At 43.6% G+C, this 19,583-nt stretch overlaps 1 protein-coding gene across 2 annotated transcripts in view; it reads left to right on the forward strand.

Annotated features, from left to right (window-relative positions):
- PARG (poly(ADP-ribose) glycohydrolase) overlaps positions 1 to 19,583 on the forward strand; it is a 1,076,399-nt gene that overhangs the window by 693,589 nt on the left and 363,227 nt on the right. For both annotated transcript variants that reach the window (XM_086922071.1, XM_086922072.1), the window contains exon 13: positions 15,635 to 15,782. In XM_086922071.1, coding sequence (XP_086778197.1) covers positions 15,635 to 15,782 — 148 coding nt within the window. The remainder of the gene's footprint in view (positions 1 to 15,634; positions 15,783 to 19,583) is intronic.

Genomic DNA, 19,583 nt, shown 5'->3' on the forward strand with positions numbered 1-19,583 from the left:
GGGTAAATTGTCTTGAGTTCCCTTCTACATCAGCTAGCACTTTCAGGTGGATTTGGGTAGTTAACTCCTCACTTGTAGCTCTAAAATAATTAAATAAGGTGGTTTTAAAGGACTCCTCGTGACACTGTGAATCTGTATTTGTGCAGTGTGATTTTTTTTCAGATTGTACTGACCTACACCTTTTGTTATAGCTTGCTGTTTTCCTTCTTCTTATTGGAGCTCCAGTTGTGACCGATCTTCTTCACCCAGTTCTCAAAGTTTGTTCCTTATGTTGCCTTTTTAGGTTTTGCCTGGCGAAAGCTGCGCTCTGCGCAGCTTTTTCGCGCAGGCGAAAACCTAATGAGTATTGTAGTGGAGTTAGGAACGGCCCCCGTCATTTATTGGCTAGCTCCATAAATGGAGCCTAGCCATTGGACGATGGGCCTGTCCGTCAATGCCGGACCAGATTCGGGGGCGTTCCCGAGATTTTTTGGCTTTTGGCGACGTCACGCGACGTCAGCCAAAAGCCGGGAATGCCCCCGAATCTGGTCCGGCATTGCCGGCACCTGATTTTCAAGTATTTCGTTCCCTCTGTGTAGTCATGCGGCGGTGGGCGGGGTTATTTCGGCGGTGGGCGGAGTTTCGTTTTTCGACCACGGCCGCCGGAGGAAGCCCTGGTGAGTGCGTGTTAAATCTTGCCTTGTGTGCGTGTGCAGTTACTCATCTTGCCTTCCCGCCCCCTCCTCCCCCTCCCCGTGTGTCCGTTCCACCCCCCTCCCCGTGTGAAAGTGATTTGTTTCTGGAGCTCGGCTCGGGTCCATTCCCACCCCCCTCCCGCCCCCCCTCCCGCTCGGAAGTGCGTGTGCAGTTGCTCATCTTGCCTTCCCGCCCCCTCCCCGTGTGTCCGTTCCGCCCCCCTCCCCGTGTGAAAGTGATTTGTTTCTAGAGCTCGGCTCGGGTCCATTCCCGCCCCCCCCGCCCGCCTGTCCAGTGCCCGTTCCTGCCCCCCTCCCTCCCTGTGCTCGTGGTGCTTGTTATATCCATGAAAGACGTGCCTGCAGTAGCTTCACTAGCGTCTTACTATCCAATTGTACGAGTTTCTGGGTTGATTGATGGCAACACACTGGGCCTTCGTGCTGTGACTCCCCCTCCTGGGACTTCCGAGGCAGAGAGATGCAGGTAAGTGCGAATCGATTCTTTTTATGTTTGGTGCATGCGTGTATATTTGAATTTTTGGGAAGGAGTGTTGTGAATGATGTGTGTGTGCGCACGTGTGTAAATGTATGGGTGTGAATGAGTGTATGTGTGCGTGTGTCCCGTCCACCCTCCTCTCTGCTAAAATTACCGGCCACCACTGGCTTTCCCTAATATGCTGAGAGGCTGAAGTCTGTGGACTTTGTGTTTCAATTTAGCATCGCACCAGTGGCATGACGGGTAAAATTAGAGATATGGTTGCATTTTGCCCCAGTAATGTGCACGTTGTATTGACATTGGTAACCGGATATGTCTTTGAATCGAGATTCTTAACATAGGAAGAGAATCCCAACAGTAGCAAACGAGAGGGAAGAGCAGTGGCTGGAGGGATGGGGCAAGGGGGTAGCATCAACCAGGCAGGCGGGTTGGTCTGAAGGTGGTGTCAGGAACTGGGCATCTATCCTTCCAAGCCCAAACGGCTGGAGGCGAGGGTCAATGAAAAAAGCCAAGTTTGCGCTGGAAAAGGCCAGAAATGCGCTTGGAGCAGCTTATGTAGTTGCAGTAGGGAGAGGGTCCCGTAACCACTGTGTCATCATTTTAATATTTAGCAGAGAGCTCTGTCAAAGAGAGACACAATGAGACCCCACCCTGACACAAATCCCCACTCCAGTAAAGTAGAGGACACCAACATGTTTATTCACACACTTACATGGAATGGCGATTAACAGGCAGACCTTCAAACCTCTTTCTCCGACACAATCCCCTCTCTTGCCGGCTTTGGGGCACTCACCCTAAAGCTGCGCTTCGAATCCACTCTTACCAACCACAGGGTGATGCATATTGTTTCCCTCCCACGTATATGCGAGCAAGTGAGCCGACCCATCAAAACATAACTTCAGTAAAGCCTCTGCTGGATACAATGAACGGACCCCTCCCAGCGTCATCGACCCGACAGACCCGGGGGGGGGGGAGGGGGGGGGAGACCCTCCCTGGTCCCTGATCTAAATACTGGCTAGGGAGTGTAGTAGGGAAGACTGTTGCCCTAGGCTGTTGTAGAATCCTATTTGGACCTGAAAGCAAGCGGTGTGCTTGACACTTCAAGGCACTAGTCCATAGCTGCACGCCTTCGAGCGGAATTCAGGACGGCGCCTGTCTATTGGGATAGGAATTTACATGAATAATTCTCTGTCTCACTGACTCCGCCTCTCATCATTCACTACACACCTGCTTACAAGCTGCAGCGACTCAGCCTCTCATCATTCACTACACACCTGCTTACAGGCTGCAGCGACTCCGCCTCTCATCATTGACAACACACCTGCTTACAATTTGCACATCCGACCCGGCATTCGTTCTGCTGGGTAAAAAAGGAGCCAGGTTCCCTCCCCCTCCCCCCCCTAGGTCACAGCTTTATTGAGGCAAGTTGCCAAGCGTGATCTCCTGGACCCAGAACAATATATTACTTTTGTTTAGTAGGAATCAAACAGCGCTGGGCATCCAAGCTGTTCCATCCGCAATGTATAGGGCACAGACAAAGTCCAAATAATTTCAAAGAATAATAGAAATAATAAATAAATTTGATTGATTGACGGCAACGCACTGGGCCTTCGTGCTGTGACTCGCGGCTGCTGACGGCCTGTGATTGGTCACAAGCTCATAGTATATAGTTGCTGGAGGCGGCGCGGCCGCTCTCTTTCTTTCACGCAGTCCTTGTCTGAGGTTAGTTGGGGAGGCTACACATTAAAAATGTTCTAATGACTATTACCCGGTTTCCGTTCAATCGTGCGGGAGCCTCCCCGGCAGCCGTTCGTGCATGTTTAATGGCTCCCTCGTGGCTCACTTTTAAGTTGCTTTTAAGTGAGGCCTGTTCTGCGTTCTCATGTGGGCTCCTGGCGGGGTTTAGTGATACGTTGTTGGTAGATATCGTAGGCAGGTCATTCTTCTTGCTTGAGTTGTGCAGCGGGAGCTGTTATTTTGTGGGTGTCAACTTGCAGTTTATGACTGGCTTATTTTCCTCAGTGACTGTGTAGGTAACGTTTGGCACGTTGTTTCTGGGCGAGGCTTTCTTTTGACAACCTGGTGAATTCTGGCAATTGTAATGTTACTTTGCTCACATCAAACTAAACCGATCTAACACCATGTAACTTTAATTTGTAACACAAAATTACACGGACGTATACTCTGGCATCTGACGTGGAGAGCAATTAGCAAATTTACACATTTCTAACGCCGGCTTTTGAGGGTATTAGCATTGAGCTGTGTGTAGTTCCATCAACTCACAGCTTTGTCCTCATATCTATAATTTGGGGGAATCACGAGGGCAATATGTATTTTAATAAATGTTCAGCTGGTTTTCTACCCAGGTTAGTTTGCCTTTCCACCATGAATGCCGCTCATACATGTTGGGGATTGGTTCAGGACCTCCCCATCTCTATATTCGGAGTGGAAACTTTCAATTCCTCTCCACTGAACGTTCCTACAGAACTCTCCATTCAAACAGTCGTAGGTCAATGTGTCTGTTAAAAGCCTACGGTTATTTGTCCGCTTGGTTAGTGCTGTTCCTTTTATAGACCAATGTATGGTGGAGGGTCACGGAGCGTTGGGGAGGGTTCACTGACCTAGCGTTTAGATCCGAATTAGCCATACAATTAGGAGATCGTTAACTATTCTAACATGTTTGGCTGAACTGCAACTTTGAGATTATAGGAACTCGGGGGCGGATTAATTTTACTGTCACGCAAGGCACTCTGCTGCATAAGGGAGAGGGCAGGTTTGCGACATATTTACATATAATTGGTGCATTCCTTCTGCGCCAACACTCAAGCGCTGTTTTGCAGTGGTGCCTGCATTCGTTTTTTTGGAGGCACCTTCATGCACAGAAGTAAGCCGCAAATCATTTTCTCTTTAAGTGTGCTGCATCTTGTCTGAGGTTAGTTGGGGAGGCACTGAACGGGGCTACACATTAAAAATGTTCTAATGACTATTACCCGGTTCACCGGATGGTTGTGGATTTCCGTTGAATCGTGCGGGAGCCTCCCCGGCAGCCGTTCGTGCATGTTTAATGGCTCCCGCGTGGCTCACTTTTAAGTTGCTTTTAAGTGAGGCCTGTTCTGCGTTCTCATGTGGGCTCCTGGCAGGGTTTAGCGATACGTTGTTGGTAGATATCGTAGGCAGGTCATTCTTCTTGCTTGAGTTGTGCAGCGGGAGCTGTTATTTTGTGGGTGTCAACTTGCAGTTTATGACCGGCTTCTTTCCCTCAGTGACTGTGTAGGTAACGTTTGGCACGTTGTTTCTGGGCGAGGCTTTCTTTTGACAACCTGGTGAATTCTGGCAATTGTAATGTTACTTTGCTCACATCAAACTAAACCGATCTAACACCATGTAACTTTAATTTGTAACACAGAATTACACGGACTTATACTCTGGCATCTGACGTGGAGAGCAATTAGCAAATTTACACATTTCTAACGCCTGCTTTTGAGGGTATTAGCATCGAGCTGTGTGTAGTTCCATCAACTCACAGCTTTGTCCTCATATCTATAATTTGGGGGAATCACGAGGGCAATATGTATTTTAATAAATGTTCAGCTGGTTTTCTACCCAGGTTAGTTTGCCTTTCCACCATGAATGCCGCTCATACATGTTGGGGATTGGTTCAGGACCTCCCCATCTCTATATTCGGAGTGGAAACTTTCAATTTCTCTCCACTGAACGTTCCTACAGAACTCTCCATTCAAACAGTCGTAGGTCAATGTGTCTGTTAAAAGCCTACGGTTATTTGTCCACTTGGTTAGTGCCGTTCCTTTTCGAGACCAATGTATGGTGGAGGGTCACGGAGAGTTGGGGAGGGTTCACTGACCTAGCGTTTAGATCCGAATTAGCCATACAATTAGGAGATCCTTAACTATTCTAACATGTTTGGCTAAACTGCAACTTTGATATGTGTGGCTCTGGGTGTGTGTGTGTGTGTGTTGGGCTCTGGGTGGGTGTGTGTGGCTCTGGGTGGGTGTGTGTGTGGCTCTTGGTGTGTGTGTGTGTGTGTGTGTGTGGCTCTGGGTGGGTGTGTGTGGCTCTGGGTGGGTGTGTGTGTGTGGCTCTGGGCGGGTGTGTGTGTGTGGCTCTGGGTGGGTGTGTGTGTGTGGCTGTGGGTGGGTGGGTGTGTGTGTGTGGCTGTGGGTGGGTGTGTGTGTGTGTGGCTGTGGGTGTGTGTGTGTGTGTGTGTGTGTGGCGGGTGGGTGTGTGTGTGGGGCTGTGGGTGGGTGTGTGTGGGGCTCTGGGTGGGTGGGTGTGTGTGGGGCTCTGGGTGGGTGGGTGTGTGTGGGGCTCTGGGTGGGTGTGTGTGGGGCTCTGGGTGGGTGTGTGTGGGGGGGCTCTGGGGGGGTGTGTGTGTGGGGCTCTGGGTGGGTGTGTGTGTGGGGCTCTGGGTGGGTGTGTGTGTGTGTGTGGGGGGCTCTGGGTGGGTGTGTGTGTGGGGCTCTGGGTGGGTGTGTGTGTGTGTGTGTGTCTCTGGGTGTGGTAGTAATTGCTGTCTGTTGAGCTCGTCCGTAGGGTACAATAGGTCTCACATTGCGAGAGATTAAGCTAATGGCAATGTAAATGACAAAACCCAACACATAAATACAAATTTTGTCATTTACAATGCCAATAGCTCAAACTTTTCAAAAGGCGAAACCATTGCATTGTAAATGCTTGTTAATCCTGTGTTGTCCTTTATGCTTAAGTCTCCCGTGGTGGATATTTTTCTCTCTTGTACTCCTCTAATGTTCCTCAGTGCCCTGTGAACAGTCCCCCGCTTCTATCCTTAATGCTCCTTTTAGATCCTTTTGCCTCTGTTTGAACTCACATTTATATATCACTGATTTGTTTTCCTTCTTTCCCTTTCTTTTTTCCTTCCTTTATTTCCAGTTGATCTCCAAATTAAGTGGAGGCACCTAACCTCATGTTGTGAATATTACCAGCACGCTATATTTAATTTCGCAGATGTGCAGCTATGCAATTGAACTACTTATGAAAGGCCTCCTTGTTCAATCCGTGTTGAGCTTAACTGAAACCCCCAAGTTCTTGCTTATATCTCGCAAGTCTCAAAGCAGGTCTCGGAGAAGCGCTAAGATGTCCTCACCAGCGCTCACACTGGAGATTTAACACAGAATAGGAGCTATGGCAACTTGGGCAGCGACAATAAAATTGACAATCCACGCATAACAGGACAGACCTCGGTAAAAACACTGCCAGGAGCAACGCCAGTAGCAATGGGCTTGAAATAAAAGTTCAACAGAAAACGGCTGTGCGGTTTTAGCAAGATAATTTAAGGTCAGAGCAGGGTCTGCGAAGCCGACACAATTAGCATTTTTAAAATGTATGTTTTATTTGCAGTAAAGTATTTTTTTAATTAAGAAAATAAGTGCACACAATAAAGTATTGAAGTGTATGCGTAAGCAGAAAGCACAGAGGGAGTGAAGTCGTCTGTAGGACAGTTGTGGGAAAGAAGTGAAGTTGTGTGGTGACTTAGTGGGGGAAGGAACAATGTGTGTTAGGGGGCGCCGTGCTGAAACCTAAAGTGCGGCACCTATGCATATATTTAAGTTGGTGTAGGGGGGTGCTACTGGGATGGGGGGCTGACACACCGGAGAGGTGGAATGAAAATCGGGTGCCATGTTAATATGAAAGTTGGCGCTGTGCCCGCGCATATCGAAGTTCTATTCTTGAATCTAAAGCGTGCCACACTGGTGATAACAAAACGCAACTTTAAAAAACATTAAAAAATGCACGTAGACCCTGCTACTTTCAAAAATTATATTAGGGGAAGTGAAGCATTAATGGCAACTGCCATTGTTGATGCAAAAACTTAAGGTAAGATAAAGCGTGCCACCCTGCTTAAAAAAAGAGAAGCGATTGCAGGAGAGCATGTGCAGTCGGAGAAAGTTATTTAAGAGTATAGTGCTCACTAACTGTAAATAAAACATACTGAGTAACAGCACATGTTACAGGGTCAGTCCTCAAGGGAGGTTACAAAAGGAGGTACTGAGGAGGGACTACTAAGCCTATTCACGAATCAAAAGCTACCGTTTACAAAGGACAGTAAGAGGAGCCAGATGAAAAGATGGGTGGAGGTTTAAGTCCATACCTAAATACAGGATGCCTCGAAGAGATAGCGCAAGCTTTGCCTAGGCAAGACCTAAAAAGGACAGCAGTTGGAGCCAATAAAAGTTAAATTGGCAGTCAATGGAGACAACTTTAAAAGCCAGCATAGCAAAATCTCAAGGAAAGCTGTACAGGGGTGGGAAGAAGGGATGTAAGGCAATGAGTGGGCAAAGGAACTACCAGAAATTAAACGATTGACATTGGGGAAGGTGGTGGGGTGTTTTGTGATATCTTTGTGGTACATGATGTACGCAGAAAAGGAGACATTGGAAACATGAAATAATGTTAAAGATGTCTGGGACGTATATGGTGCAAGGTGAGATCAAGCTAAGCAGGTCTTTCTCCTAGGAAGAAAATTGTTAAGAAGTATGAGGGTGAACAATATTCTAAATATGAACATAGAATGAACTGGATTTAAATCAGATTCTCAACTAGCATACGGATAATGTGCTTTATATTTCTGTTACAAAAAAAAACTCCTCCCACGGAAAATCAAAAATACTAAGCAAAATAACATTTATTATCTGTGTTGTTGATGGGGTACTTATTGGGTGTGTTTGTGTGTTCGGCACATGAGATATGAAAGTGAGAGAGAGGCACCTAAATGGTAGTAAATTATTACCTTTATCCATTTCTTGATAAGCAAAGCTGTGTCATGCATGATTTTTTATTTTCTGCCTAGGACTGTTTCTGATTCTTATTAGGGGGATGATCAACAATATATTCCCTGTAATTGATAGACTGCGATATTTTTGGACTTTGTAAATATGATTCTATTGACTCGCAGGCCTCAATACCAGGTGGAGGTGTATTCTGAATCATCTGTAATGGGAATTATCTAAATCGAGATTAAAGCTTCACTGGAAAGCCCACTCCAGTGTTTCTTCTCTCTCTCATTTTACCAGTTTGGGAAATTAACGTGAGAGCCAGGTGCAGACTCTGATTTCCTCTGTAATTCCCATTTTCTAAGGGTACCATAAGTGTCCTACATAGAATACTGCATGTTCCCATTTACTTAGTATTGCTGATATCTATGGCGTTTGCAGGGGTTTACCTACCTCTGTTGCAGGAGGTACTAGTGGCACCGGGGCCCATTGAACAATGGTAAGTGATGTATTGTACTACCCCAGCAGTAGTTAGAGGGGCCACTTTTCCTGCTTTGCACCAGGGTCAATGACATCCTGGTTATTGCAATGGATGTATAGGTGTCCAAATACAATAATACTGCTTTGGGATCTCCTGGTCCAGACAGAATGAGTGCCTTTGTATCCTCCATGTATTTGCTGTACACGAGTGTAGTGTCACCATCACTTGTCTTATTGGATTTGTTTTTTTGTTTTAAATATATGCAGTTCCTATTCTTTGCCTGCTCACATTGCCTTGGTGCTCTTTTCCATAAAGTTCCTATTATGTGGTTTTCTTATCTTTTTCCACAAAATGGTGATTGCATTTTACCTCGAATGCTAAAAATGTTGTGAGGTTGTGTGCACATGCACACTGTATAGAATGGTAAAAACAGCAGCCAGTCAGTCACACACACTGGAACGTGTTCTCGGAATCTTTTCAGTTTATGGAGCTACAATTGTTTCTTGGACTACTAGCTTCCATAATTGACTGTTTTTTGCAATTAGTCGTAGACACTACTTTTTTGTGACTGCATCAACTGTAATAAACCACTGACTCCTTGAGAATGACAGATAACATGCACACTAACTCTCTAAAAGAACTATATGTAGCATACCTACTGATCTATTCCTTTTGCTCCATGTTTATTGACTTACCCTAATGCTGTCCACTTGCAAGAAGCGGGCTCTTATGATTGTTGCTTAACACCAGTGCTTTAAATAGGCCGGTACTGTCCTGTTCGGAGTACCGGCACTTTTTTATTTTGAGAGGGAGAGTACCGGCACTTCTCAAGAGTGACGTAATACTTTTCATGGAAGAGTACCAGCACTTCTCAGAAACAGGCAGGTACTCTGATCCAGAGTACCTGCACCTCTATTTTTCCATTTCAAGCACTGCTTAACACTTGGCACTTGCGTGTAAATTCAGACCTGTACCAATCTCGGGCCACTAACTTTAATCATTCGGTAGATTTGTAGAGGGTTACTTGTCACCCATGAGGTTATCCATGCCCTGGAAGGGTCCAGTTGTTTAACCGAATAGGCAGGTTTTCAGAGACTTTAGGAACTCTGGAAGAGATGGGGAGGTCCGTAGATGAAAGGGTTGATCTATAATGGTGTGCACCAAAAATCAATGTGTTGCAGTTTTCTTTTGGGATTATATTCAGTCAGCTTGGACTGGCCCATATGTCCGGTCAGACGTGGCAGTATGGGAAGATTGGTTCCTTGTGTACTGGTTAGTACCTGTGCCATGTATTGCTGGCCACAGTGATATTTTCTTTGCCAGAGTGACCTTTTCAGTCATAAAAATGCTTATATCATAGCTCTTGCAGAATAACTTGACTGGTACATGAAGTAGGAAAACATCCAATGTAATATAGTGTTGGGTTGTTAATATTGTCAGAAAATGTACACATGAATTAAACAAAAAGTTTTTCTACACTTGTTTTACCTTGTCAGTCTTTATACCAGCCATTTCAATCAGGCACTCCAATACTCCATCAGATGGCAGTCATTGCCCTCAGATGCTAGCCATTGTGTGTCTCTGATCGATCACTCATGACCCCAGTAGGTCTGCCATGATGCACGCACACACACAGCTAGCGAGTCCTGATCCTGATGCAAGAGGGTGATTGGAGTGAGTTGGAAAGTGGGGCGGGTCCTGGCCACATGGTAGGACAATACAGCAGTGTATTGTGGGGCACATGAAGAGAAGAATTGAAACTTGAAGCCATCTTTCTTTACAGCTCAAATGGAAAATGTGTGGCACCAGTGCCCAGGTGAGGAGTAGAGCTGAAGGAGAGGCACCAAGAAAAGGCTCAGACATGGATGGGCAGGGTAGAAAGCACTTTGTACTTGTGAAGGAGGAATAAAGAATTAAGGGCCAGATTTACAAAGCATTTTCAGGTTGCAAACGGACCGATTTGCAGAATTGAGCACTTTGTGTCCGGAAAAAAATACTTTTTCAAATGTGCAAAATGCGATTCGGTAACTTTTTACCAAATTGCAATTTGAATTTGCGATTCGGTATTTGAAACGGGCGTGTTTTGAGTGTCTACTTCCAAATTCCAAATCAGTATGGTATGTGCTACTGATTTTCAACCAAATTCCGATCGCAAACCAGTAATACTTTACCACCATTGGACCCCTTTCCCTTTAGAAATTTTGAGAAAATATATTTTAAGTGAAGGCAATGGTTACACAGACCAATGCATGCTCTCTATAAATTCAAAGTTCAATTTTCTTCTCTTTAACCATATCCCATTTTCCTTGAAGGACAACGGGCTACAGTTAAAAAAAAAACTTTAAAAAAAGAGATTGCTTTATTAAAAAGCAATCACAGAACATGGTGGTCTGCTGACCTCAGCAGGCCACCATCCCTGTGATGGCTGTGATTCCTAATGGGTCTCAAATTGCAACCTATCTCATTAATATTTGAGGTTGGTATATTTGCAACCTACTAGGAATTGCTATTTGCGGATAAAACATTTATTACATTAGGAATACCGATTTCCTAATTGCGATTTGCAAATAATCGCAATTAGGATATCGATCTTCCTAATGTTGATATATCTGGCCCTAAGTGCCTTGCGTTCACAGATGCACAGTCTGCATGCTACAGTCATTAGACCCGTACTAACAGGTTTGTTCGTGAAGTAACACTGAAATTTGAAAGTCGTGGGGCTTCAGACACCATTGAACGTGAAAGAAAGTCTCTTGAGAAGAGCCCTGTCTAGACTTAACCCTTGGGCCTGAAACTACAAACGTAATTTCTGAATTGTAATGCACAGCAGTTGGCTAATTAAAATTCACTTGTATCAAATGTTTGATAGTTGATCTCACTCTTGTGTTGAGAACACAAAAATCACGTTCGAAGTTAATAGTCCCTGCTAAGCTACCAGATAAATGCACATGAAATATGAGTTCCAACCTCAGTAGACGGGCTGGGTTGCCTGAGTGACCTAGTAGTGTCAGTAAGGTTACAGTGCTACAGTTTGAGCTGTACATGTTATTTTAGTATTCTAATTTCCACTATGGAATGTGGCACATTACTCTTACTCTTTAACACTGAATTTGTAACCTAAGGGTGCCTTTTGGACACACTGTATTTCACCCCATATCAATAATATGCCAGAAAAGTTGGGAATAGCTTCTAAAGATACAGCAGGATTAGGAAACGGGCAAGTCTCACTTCTACCTTATATGGAAGACTTGGGGTTCCTTTTGGTGTCCTTCAGTCATTGCTGAAGACTAGGACGAATGCAACAACATCAAAATAAGCATGGGCAACATACAAATTATGGAATTGGGACATCTAACTTGCCATACCAAGAGGAGAAATATTATCCTGAGATAAACAAGATTCAAAAAAGTTTACCCTAAATGGCAGTCAATATTTCTTCCCCATTCTACGGGAATACCCACATATCATAGGCCGTCATGAGAGGAGGACGAGAAGCACATGTTTTGTCAAGATTTATTAAACTGTATGGAAAAGGCATCATGATGCACATCGGATCCAAAGTGAGAAGTACCTTGCTATTCTGAGCTCAAGTTTGGGGACCGTCCCTCTCCTGCCATCCACAAATACCATATGTGGGTGCTTAGGAAATTCTGGAAATCCAGTCGTCCTTTCCAAAGCCGATTGCAGCATCACACTCCTTGATTTGACATGCTATAAATTTGCAATATAGTATGTAAATAAACAGCTCAACTGCGAAAAGAAAAAACAAAACGGGAGTGAGAAGAAACCTGTAGATCCAGATATGGAAAGAACTGGTTACTGCTGTAATAACATTCATGGACCATGTGCATATGACACTGAAGAAGTGGGCAGTGAATAATGATGAGAACCTAGAGGCACCTGAGGCACACATGACATCCATCCCCTTCCTACCGCTTTCTCCTTTCTATGCACCTTTGTTAATAAGCTGTAGTATTGTGTCAAAGGTGTTTCAAAGACTCTGCTTTATGCATGGCTTCTTTGAGTTATTTACGTCGGGCAGCATATACTGAAAAACCTAAGTCACTATGAAGTGAGCTTCCCTCTATACTATCCTCTTACTGATCCCATCAAGCCCCCTCTCATACCTACTTACACTAACCTCTCCATCCAAGTCGCAATTTGTTTTCTTTTTTAGGGCTTGCGCCCTACATTGCAGAGCGCAGCAGTGCTCGCGCAGGCGAGAGTCCTTTTGTCCGGTGTTACGAAATGGTTCCTGGAATTGTACACGCTTGTGCGTGTGTTTTTAGTTTTTTCTTCTTTTATTGGGCTTTGAGTGCATGTTTTCTTTTAAACAGAGCACACAATGGGCCAAAGGCGGGTGCATTGCTCTGCCCACGGCCTATTGATGTCTGTTACGCGCACCAAAGCCCATGTGGTTTCAATTATCGTACCCAGACACGGGCGCGATAATTGAAACCATATGGCTGGCTGTGGCGTGCGTGCACCATTTGTTGCTTTCTCTGCTTCCAAAAGCGATTGCTTTCGGTTTCGCGATCGTTTTACTTGTTAACTAAGATATGTAAGAAATCATATCCCCTCAGATACATTAGGTCTGCAGCCAAGCTGTCTTGGATTGCCCAGGGCTTCGGGAGGCAGCAAGCCTGCTGTAAGTTACTCCGTCTGAAGCTGAATTGATTGGGGTATCGATCGTGCCAAAGGTCTCTTCTGTGATTGAGTTTTAACGCCAGTCAACCAGTCATTTAACCAAATCTATGGCCTGGAAATATGAAATAAAAGGCTGGTGACTTAAAATAGTTTCCTTCTTTGTTAAATAAATAAAAAGTCGTGCACGTTCAGATGGGGCTCAAACCTACAGCTGAGGTCGTTTTACTCCCCACCCTCCCCAGAGAGTGCTGTACAACTACAAGCATTTTCTTCCTGTCCAACCTTTTCCCTGGAGCCGAGAAATGCCTTCTGTAGATAAGGATGCGCTGCTGGCGGCTACCACCTCTCTTTAAACAGCCCCGCCGCTGCCCCTGGCTGCCGTTTTATGCAAAGTGAACCTGGGTGCTTTGTGCCAGGAAGCTGCTTGAGCGTCTGATCGATGGAGCCAGCGCAGACTGCGCCCGTGTACACAATTGTTCCATGCCAAAGTTTAACACTCGTTTTACTTCACCAATTACAATTTAGATGTATAGAAATCCATTGTTTCCCAAGCACATGTCGAACTTCACATTGGCGTTTAGTGTTTGAATGAAATATATTTCTAAACGCAAGGGCTACTAAATATGTCCGCACAAGGAGGACGTCATTGTTCTGCATATATCACTGCAGCAGGTCCTTAAACCCACTGAGCTACCTCGCCGCAATATCCGTAGGTCTGCATTGGCCACCTCGAAAGATCAAGGGATGCATTTATTCATTAGCCGGTGTTGACAGAATGCGGCTAAAATGTGTGTCAACAATGAAGCCACAAAACATGACTTAGCCATTTTGAAAGGAAGAGTGGTTTGGATCTACCAATGGGATGTGGTTAATGCAGCCAATCGAAAACTCGAACACAACTGGCTGCTTGCTGGAGGATCAGAAATGGCCTTGCTAATGATTGGGACTACCTCAAAGGGCTTGGCAATGCACAGTGGGGACACGTAGCTGTAGTTCAGCAGTGTGTCTGCTCTTGATCTCAGAGGAAGGCATAAAGATAACTTTTTATTTAGTGATTCGTGCTGGCGGAACCATGCCAGGTTTTCAACCTACCTACTAAAGTAAATTACCTAAATTTACCTTAATAGCATGCAATTCCATCTTATATTGGTATCCTCAATTTATGACCTATATCTGGTCATCATGGACCCACTTGGCAAGGAATTTTGAGGACTACTTAAAAAATACACGTTAATGTTATTAAAGACCTTCAGTCGAACTTGAAGGAAGGCTTCTTTTGCTTCCTATCTCCTTTAGTATCTCACAGCCACATTGGCTTTGCCAGTGTTTGTTCTAGTTCTTTCCTCTCCAGCTCTCCTAGACTCCATACCATTTCCCCAGTAATACTTCCTGTGTCCTCTACTTGCCTCTTTTCTGAATCTCTCTTTCGAGTGCCCATGCGTCTGTCTCATGTGTCTGACTCTTGTCTGCATCTGCCCAATCATTCTTCTTTCGCTTTTCTGGGCGCTCCGCTCTTCTTCTTTTACTTTCCCTCCGACCTAAGCTCTGTCACCCGTCCTCTACGAGTCTTACCCAGTAATCCTCGTTTTCTAGCTAGTCTTACACCAAGTAGCTTTTGCTGTAAAAATAGGTGTGTAACCCACAAGTGACAGTTAAATCCTGCATGTGTAGACTCAGCCATTCATCCTTCTGCTGTTGATAACATGAATGTCACCAGATAACAGTATGACCTGTTGTTGCCAATCGTTTACAACTGTACCATTCTGTCATTAAATGTTATATACAAAACAAAATTAGTACTGCCGGCCTTTCTCTCTCTCTCCGAGCATCCCCCCTTTTTTCTCGCACAACCTCTTTTCTTTATTTTCTTCTACTGTCCCACCCACTCTATAAGTCCTTTATCGGAATCTGTCTGTTTCATAACTAATGCCCATTGTTTCCACTTTGAAGAGCTGAATTCTAATCCTAGGAGTGGCACCCTCATTTGATCACATTGAGTCGTGCTGAATGAAGCACAGCTGCTAAATCGCCAATACCAATCTCCAAGCCAAAAACAAAACAAGCATTTGCAATGCAATAGGTCTCGCATTATTAACGTTTGAGATATTGGTGTTGCATTATTTTGCAATGCCAATAGCTCAAACTTTAATAATGCGAGACCTATTGCATTGCAAATGCTTGTTCTCTTTTCTCCACCCCTCCACTTTTGATTAATTGCGTCATTAGGTTTTCAAAGGTTTTTAGATTGTTGGTAAAGGACTTATGCAACCTAAAAGTGAAAGTTTTAACTAGAGCTTACATGTGTGGCCAAAGATGGCAAGTAACATGGGGTGTGCTGTGTATTTATGTATGTGTGGTATTTATCAACTAATTACTGCTCCTAAACCAACAAAGCTGTATTTAAGGGTACCAACTCTTTAATGATTAATAATGCCTCTATGCCTACCTTAAAGCTGCTATATTTCAATTGCCAAATCTTTACTAAACACATTTTCTTTACTGCTTGTTCTGTCCATACCTTTTCCCGTCTGTGCATTTCCTCTCCTCATTAGCCTTCACGATTAAACCTCAATTTCTTCCTTTCCAGGTTGATTTTGCCAACCGGTTTGTTGGTGGTGGTGTCACAGGTTCTGGACTGGTACAAGAAGAGATACGTTTCATCATCAATCCTGAATTGATTGTCTCGCGGTTGTTTACCGAAGTCCTGGATGAAAACGAATGTCTCATCATTACAGGTCAGCCTAGCCCTCGCCAGTCTTTTTAAATGTGATTAATATTATGTAAATTCAGAAATGCCATTTTACTTTATGTACATTTTCAATTTTGTGTCAAATTTTAGTTACAGCAGTATCTGTCTGGGTAATAAAAGCCCGTGGAAGAGGAAATACTTTGTATCTTCTCTACCCCAGTACTCATTTCTTACCTATTGATAACTCGTCTATACATTTTCTCCATCATGCTTTTTACTGAAGATGTTTGAATGCATTTCCCCATATCTTTACAAATTTGTCAGGACAGGCTCTATTCTTAAACACCTGTCTTTCAAGTTCCATTCATCAGTCAAATCACATTTGCCAATGAGTTGCTTGTGTGGTGTCTTGGACCTGCCCATCGCTGTGCTATTTTTTTGGGGATGGTATCAGTGCGAGTGGCATTAGTGTGTTAGTGTATGTTTTGCTTTGCTGCCTCTGTGTGCCCAGCAGGACTAGCTTCACGTGCAGCTCAAATGACCAGCCTACCACTATTAAGAGTGTGTCCAGGACCTTCCAAAAGTGTACCTGTGTACATGAATTGGGGACCTAGAATCTTTGTATGGGAAGAGCGAAATCGCATAAAGGAAACCTCCCTTCATTGTTTTGCAGTGAAGGCATTTGTGTTTTTTGCTTTTACGTTTTATGTAATCTCTCTACAATGTGAAATCATTCAATGTAGCTCACGCTTCCAGCTCTTAGCAACCTATTATTGAAAAATCAAGAATTTTGCCCAATTTTTATCTTCCTACTTCTCCAGCTCGCCATAGTACTTCTCCTACAACTGCTCTACAAGTTTATTGATGAAAGACCGTGTGGCTTTGTTGTAATTATTCAACAGTGCTGTATTTAGGACAAATACATAACGTTTTTTTACATGCAACTTATATAATTGAAAACAAATCTTTTCAAAACACTTAATAACCAATTCCATGCATTAAATAAGGTAATTACAGTGTTTGTCCTACAATCAGTAGAGTTCTATACTGAGAGTTTTGCTTTGTTAAGTTGGAGCCACAATAGTGAACATATGAATGGCTTTAATTTCCTTAACGGATTCAGACAAGGTTGTGTGCAAAGGCCTCCTTTTATATTAGGAAGCTGTCTGATGAGCTATTCTCTAGATCAGGCAGTGGCACTATCTTGGGGTGGGAAACAAGTTACTAATCTCTTGTTCAACGGTAGAATGGCCTTCTAATGTAGGAACCCTATGGGGCTTCGCCATCATCTTCGCAGGTTTGATGATTTAAGAAGACTAAAACAAAATATACGGTTCTAAAGCGCTACACATTTTCTGGGTCAGATACTGGCCGTGGCTAAATTCCTCTTGAAAGGGTAACTGAAAACAACTGTCTTGAGGTTTGCTGAATGAATGTCACAAAATGTCAGCCAATCGGGCAAAAGTTCTGCTTTGCTTTCCCATGCGCAGCATTCACACACATCTTCAGATTTACGATTTCTCATAAATCTGGAGTTGTCTTGTTCTGTGGATGTTGCGTGGGAACACCTACAGCAACACCTATGAAACACCCCTTCAATGCAAAGTTCTGTGTATGAAGGGGGTCGTATTTACAAGGAGAAGAAAAGTTACGCAAGGTGGCTTTTCCTCTCCTTGTAAATATGAAGGAGTGCCTGGCGCCATCACTACGTTACAAAAAGTGAGGTACTGGTGGCGCAAGGTGCTTGTAAATCTGCCCCATAAGTGCTTGGGTATTGGCAGACTGGTACAATAAGAACATAGTGCTGGATGGGTGATTGAAGAATTGCATGAGACTGACAGGAGGTATCCTACGCTGCATGGGTACTACTTCAGTATTTAATGGAGTGGACCAATAGTATGTATCTGCTTAAAATTTTATAGGGATTATGCAAAGAATATTTTTTGTGTACTTGTGTTGGTCCCTAGGTAATTTTATAAGATTACCACTAGTAACTGGAATGATGACAGTGCTGCAAACAGAGTGAACACTTAATTTATAAGTGCTTACGTATTCATGGAGTGATAGGATAAGTATAAGTGGTAGATTAGTGATTAAAGAAGCGCGTGGTACAGACTGGATGATTCCTACACTGCATAAGTACTAACTGGGTATTTAGAAGAGTGCATCAATAGTATGTAGCTAGTTAGAGGTCTGCTTGGATAGTGCACAAAATATTATAGCTGTACTTGTGTTATTAGCTAGGCAATTCCATAAGTTCATGACTAGTAACTAGAATCATTACAGTATTACAAATCGAGTGTATAGTGAATTTATAAGTGCTTAGGTATTGGCGGAGTGATAGGGTACGTAGCTAGTGCTGGATGGGTGATTGGACAAATACATGGCACAGACAGAAGGATTCCAACACTGCATAGGTATTAACTGGGTATTTAGAAGAGCATATTAATAGTATGTAGCTTGTTAGAGATATGCATGCATAGTGTACAAAACATTGTATCTGTACTTGGGTTAGTGGCTAGGCTATTCCTTAAGTATATCACTAATAACTGGAGTAATTTCAGTGCTGCAAAGAGAGTGCATGCTAAATTTATAAGTGCTTAGGTAGTGGCAGTTTGATAGGATACGTACCTAGTGCTGGATGGGTGAATGGACAAGTGCATGGGACAGACAGAAGGATTCCTAGACTGCATAGGTATTAACTGGGTATTTAGAAGAGCGTATTAATAGTATGTAGCTGGTTAAAGGTCTGCATGCATAGTGTACAAAATATTGTACCTGTACTTGGGTTAGTGGATAGGCCATTCCGTAAGTATATGACTAATATCTGGAGTAAGTTCAGTGCTGCAAAGAGAGTACATGCTAAATTTATAAGTGCTTAGGTATTGGCAGAGTGATAGGTTACGTACATAGTGCTGGATGGATGAATGAACAAGTGCATGGGACAGAGAGAAGTATTCCTAGACTGCATAGGTACTGAGTTTTTAAAAGACTGTATCAATGCTATATAGCTGATTAGAGGTCTGCATGCGTAGTGCACAGAATATTGTAGCTGAACTAGTATTGGTGTGTCTACGGTTTCGAGAATGGTAGTCTGTATTTTAGGGTGTGAGGAGGTGCCTCAGATGATCACGTGGATGATGTCATCAGTGATGTCATTTGAGATGTCATCCGTGATGTCACTGACCATGTCATGAGTGATGTAATATGTGACATCATCAGCAGTGCATTGCGGGGGCACGAGTTATAGTTAGCACAACTAACTATAACAGCTGAATTTCTCTTGTTTTGTACGAGTGAAATGTCCAACTAACTTTGACGTCCATGAAACCTGTGTTTTTTTCAGTGAGTTTTTTAAATGCTCATTTCTAACTATAACGTCCCTGAAACGTGTGGTTTTTTCAGTGAATTTTATATATGTGTATTTAATCTCCTCTCACTCTTACAAGGAAGGAAACAGCTCTCAGGTTGTAGTTTGAAAGTATTTAATCTGCAAAGGACATGATCCACGTGTTTCGGCTCGTCCGAACCTTGATAACGATGCAAGACGTCATTGTAGCATCCTTATTTAATTGTTCAAATCCCTCCAGTTGCCAACATTATCAAAGGACTAAATATTACTTTAATCCAAAAAGTTGGCGGCCATATTGGCCTGGTCACAATGTGAAAATTCAGGAATTGATACAATAAAGAAACGAAAACAAGTGTTAAATATGCACACAATGAAATTTCAGCATATCTTGCCCCGTGACTGCCATACCTGTATGTTCGTCAACGTGACTTATTCATAATAAACATACTTAGGATTGCAAACATCAACATAAACTATGGACTACACATTACTTTA

Source organism: Lissotriton vulgaris, chromosome 5 (assembly GCF_964263255.1).
Source record: "Lissotriton vulgaris chromosome 5, aLisVul1.2, whole genome shotgun sequence".
Classification (NCBI taxonomy): domain Eukaryota; kingdom Metazoa; phylum Chordata; class Amphibia; order Caudata; family Salamandridae; genus Lissotriton; species Lissotriton vulgaris.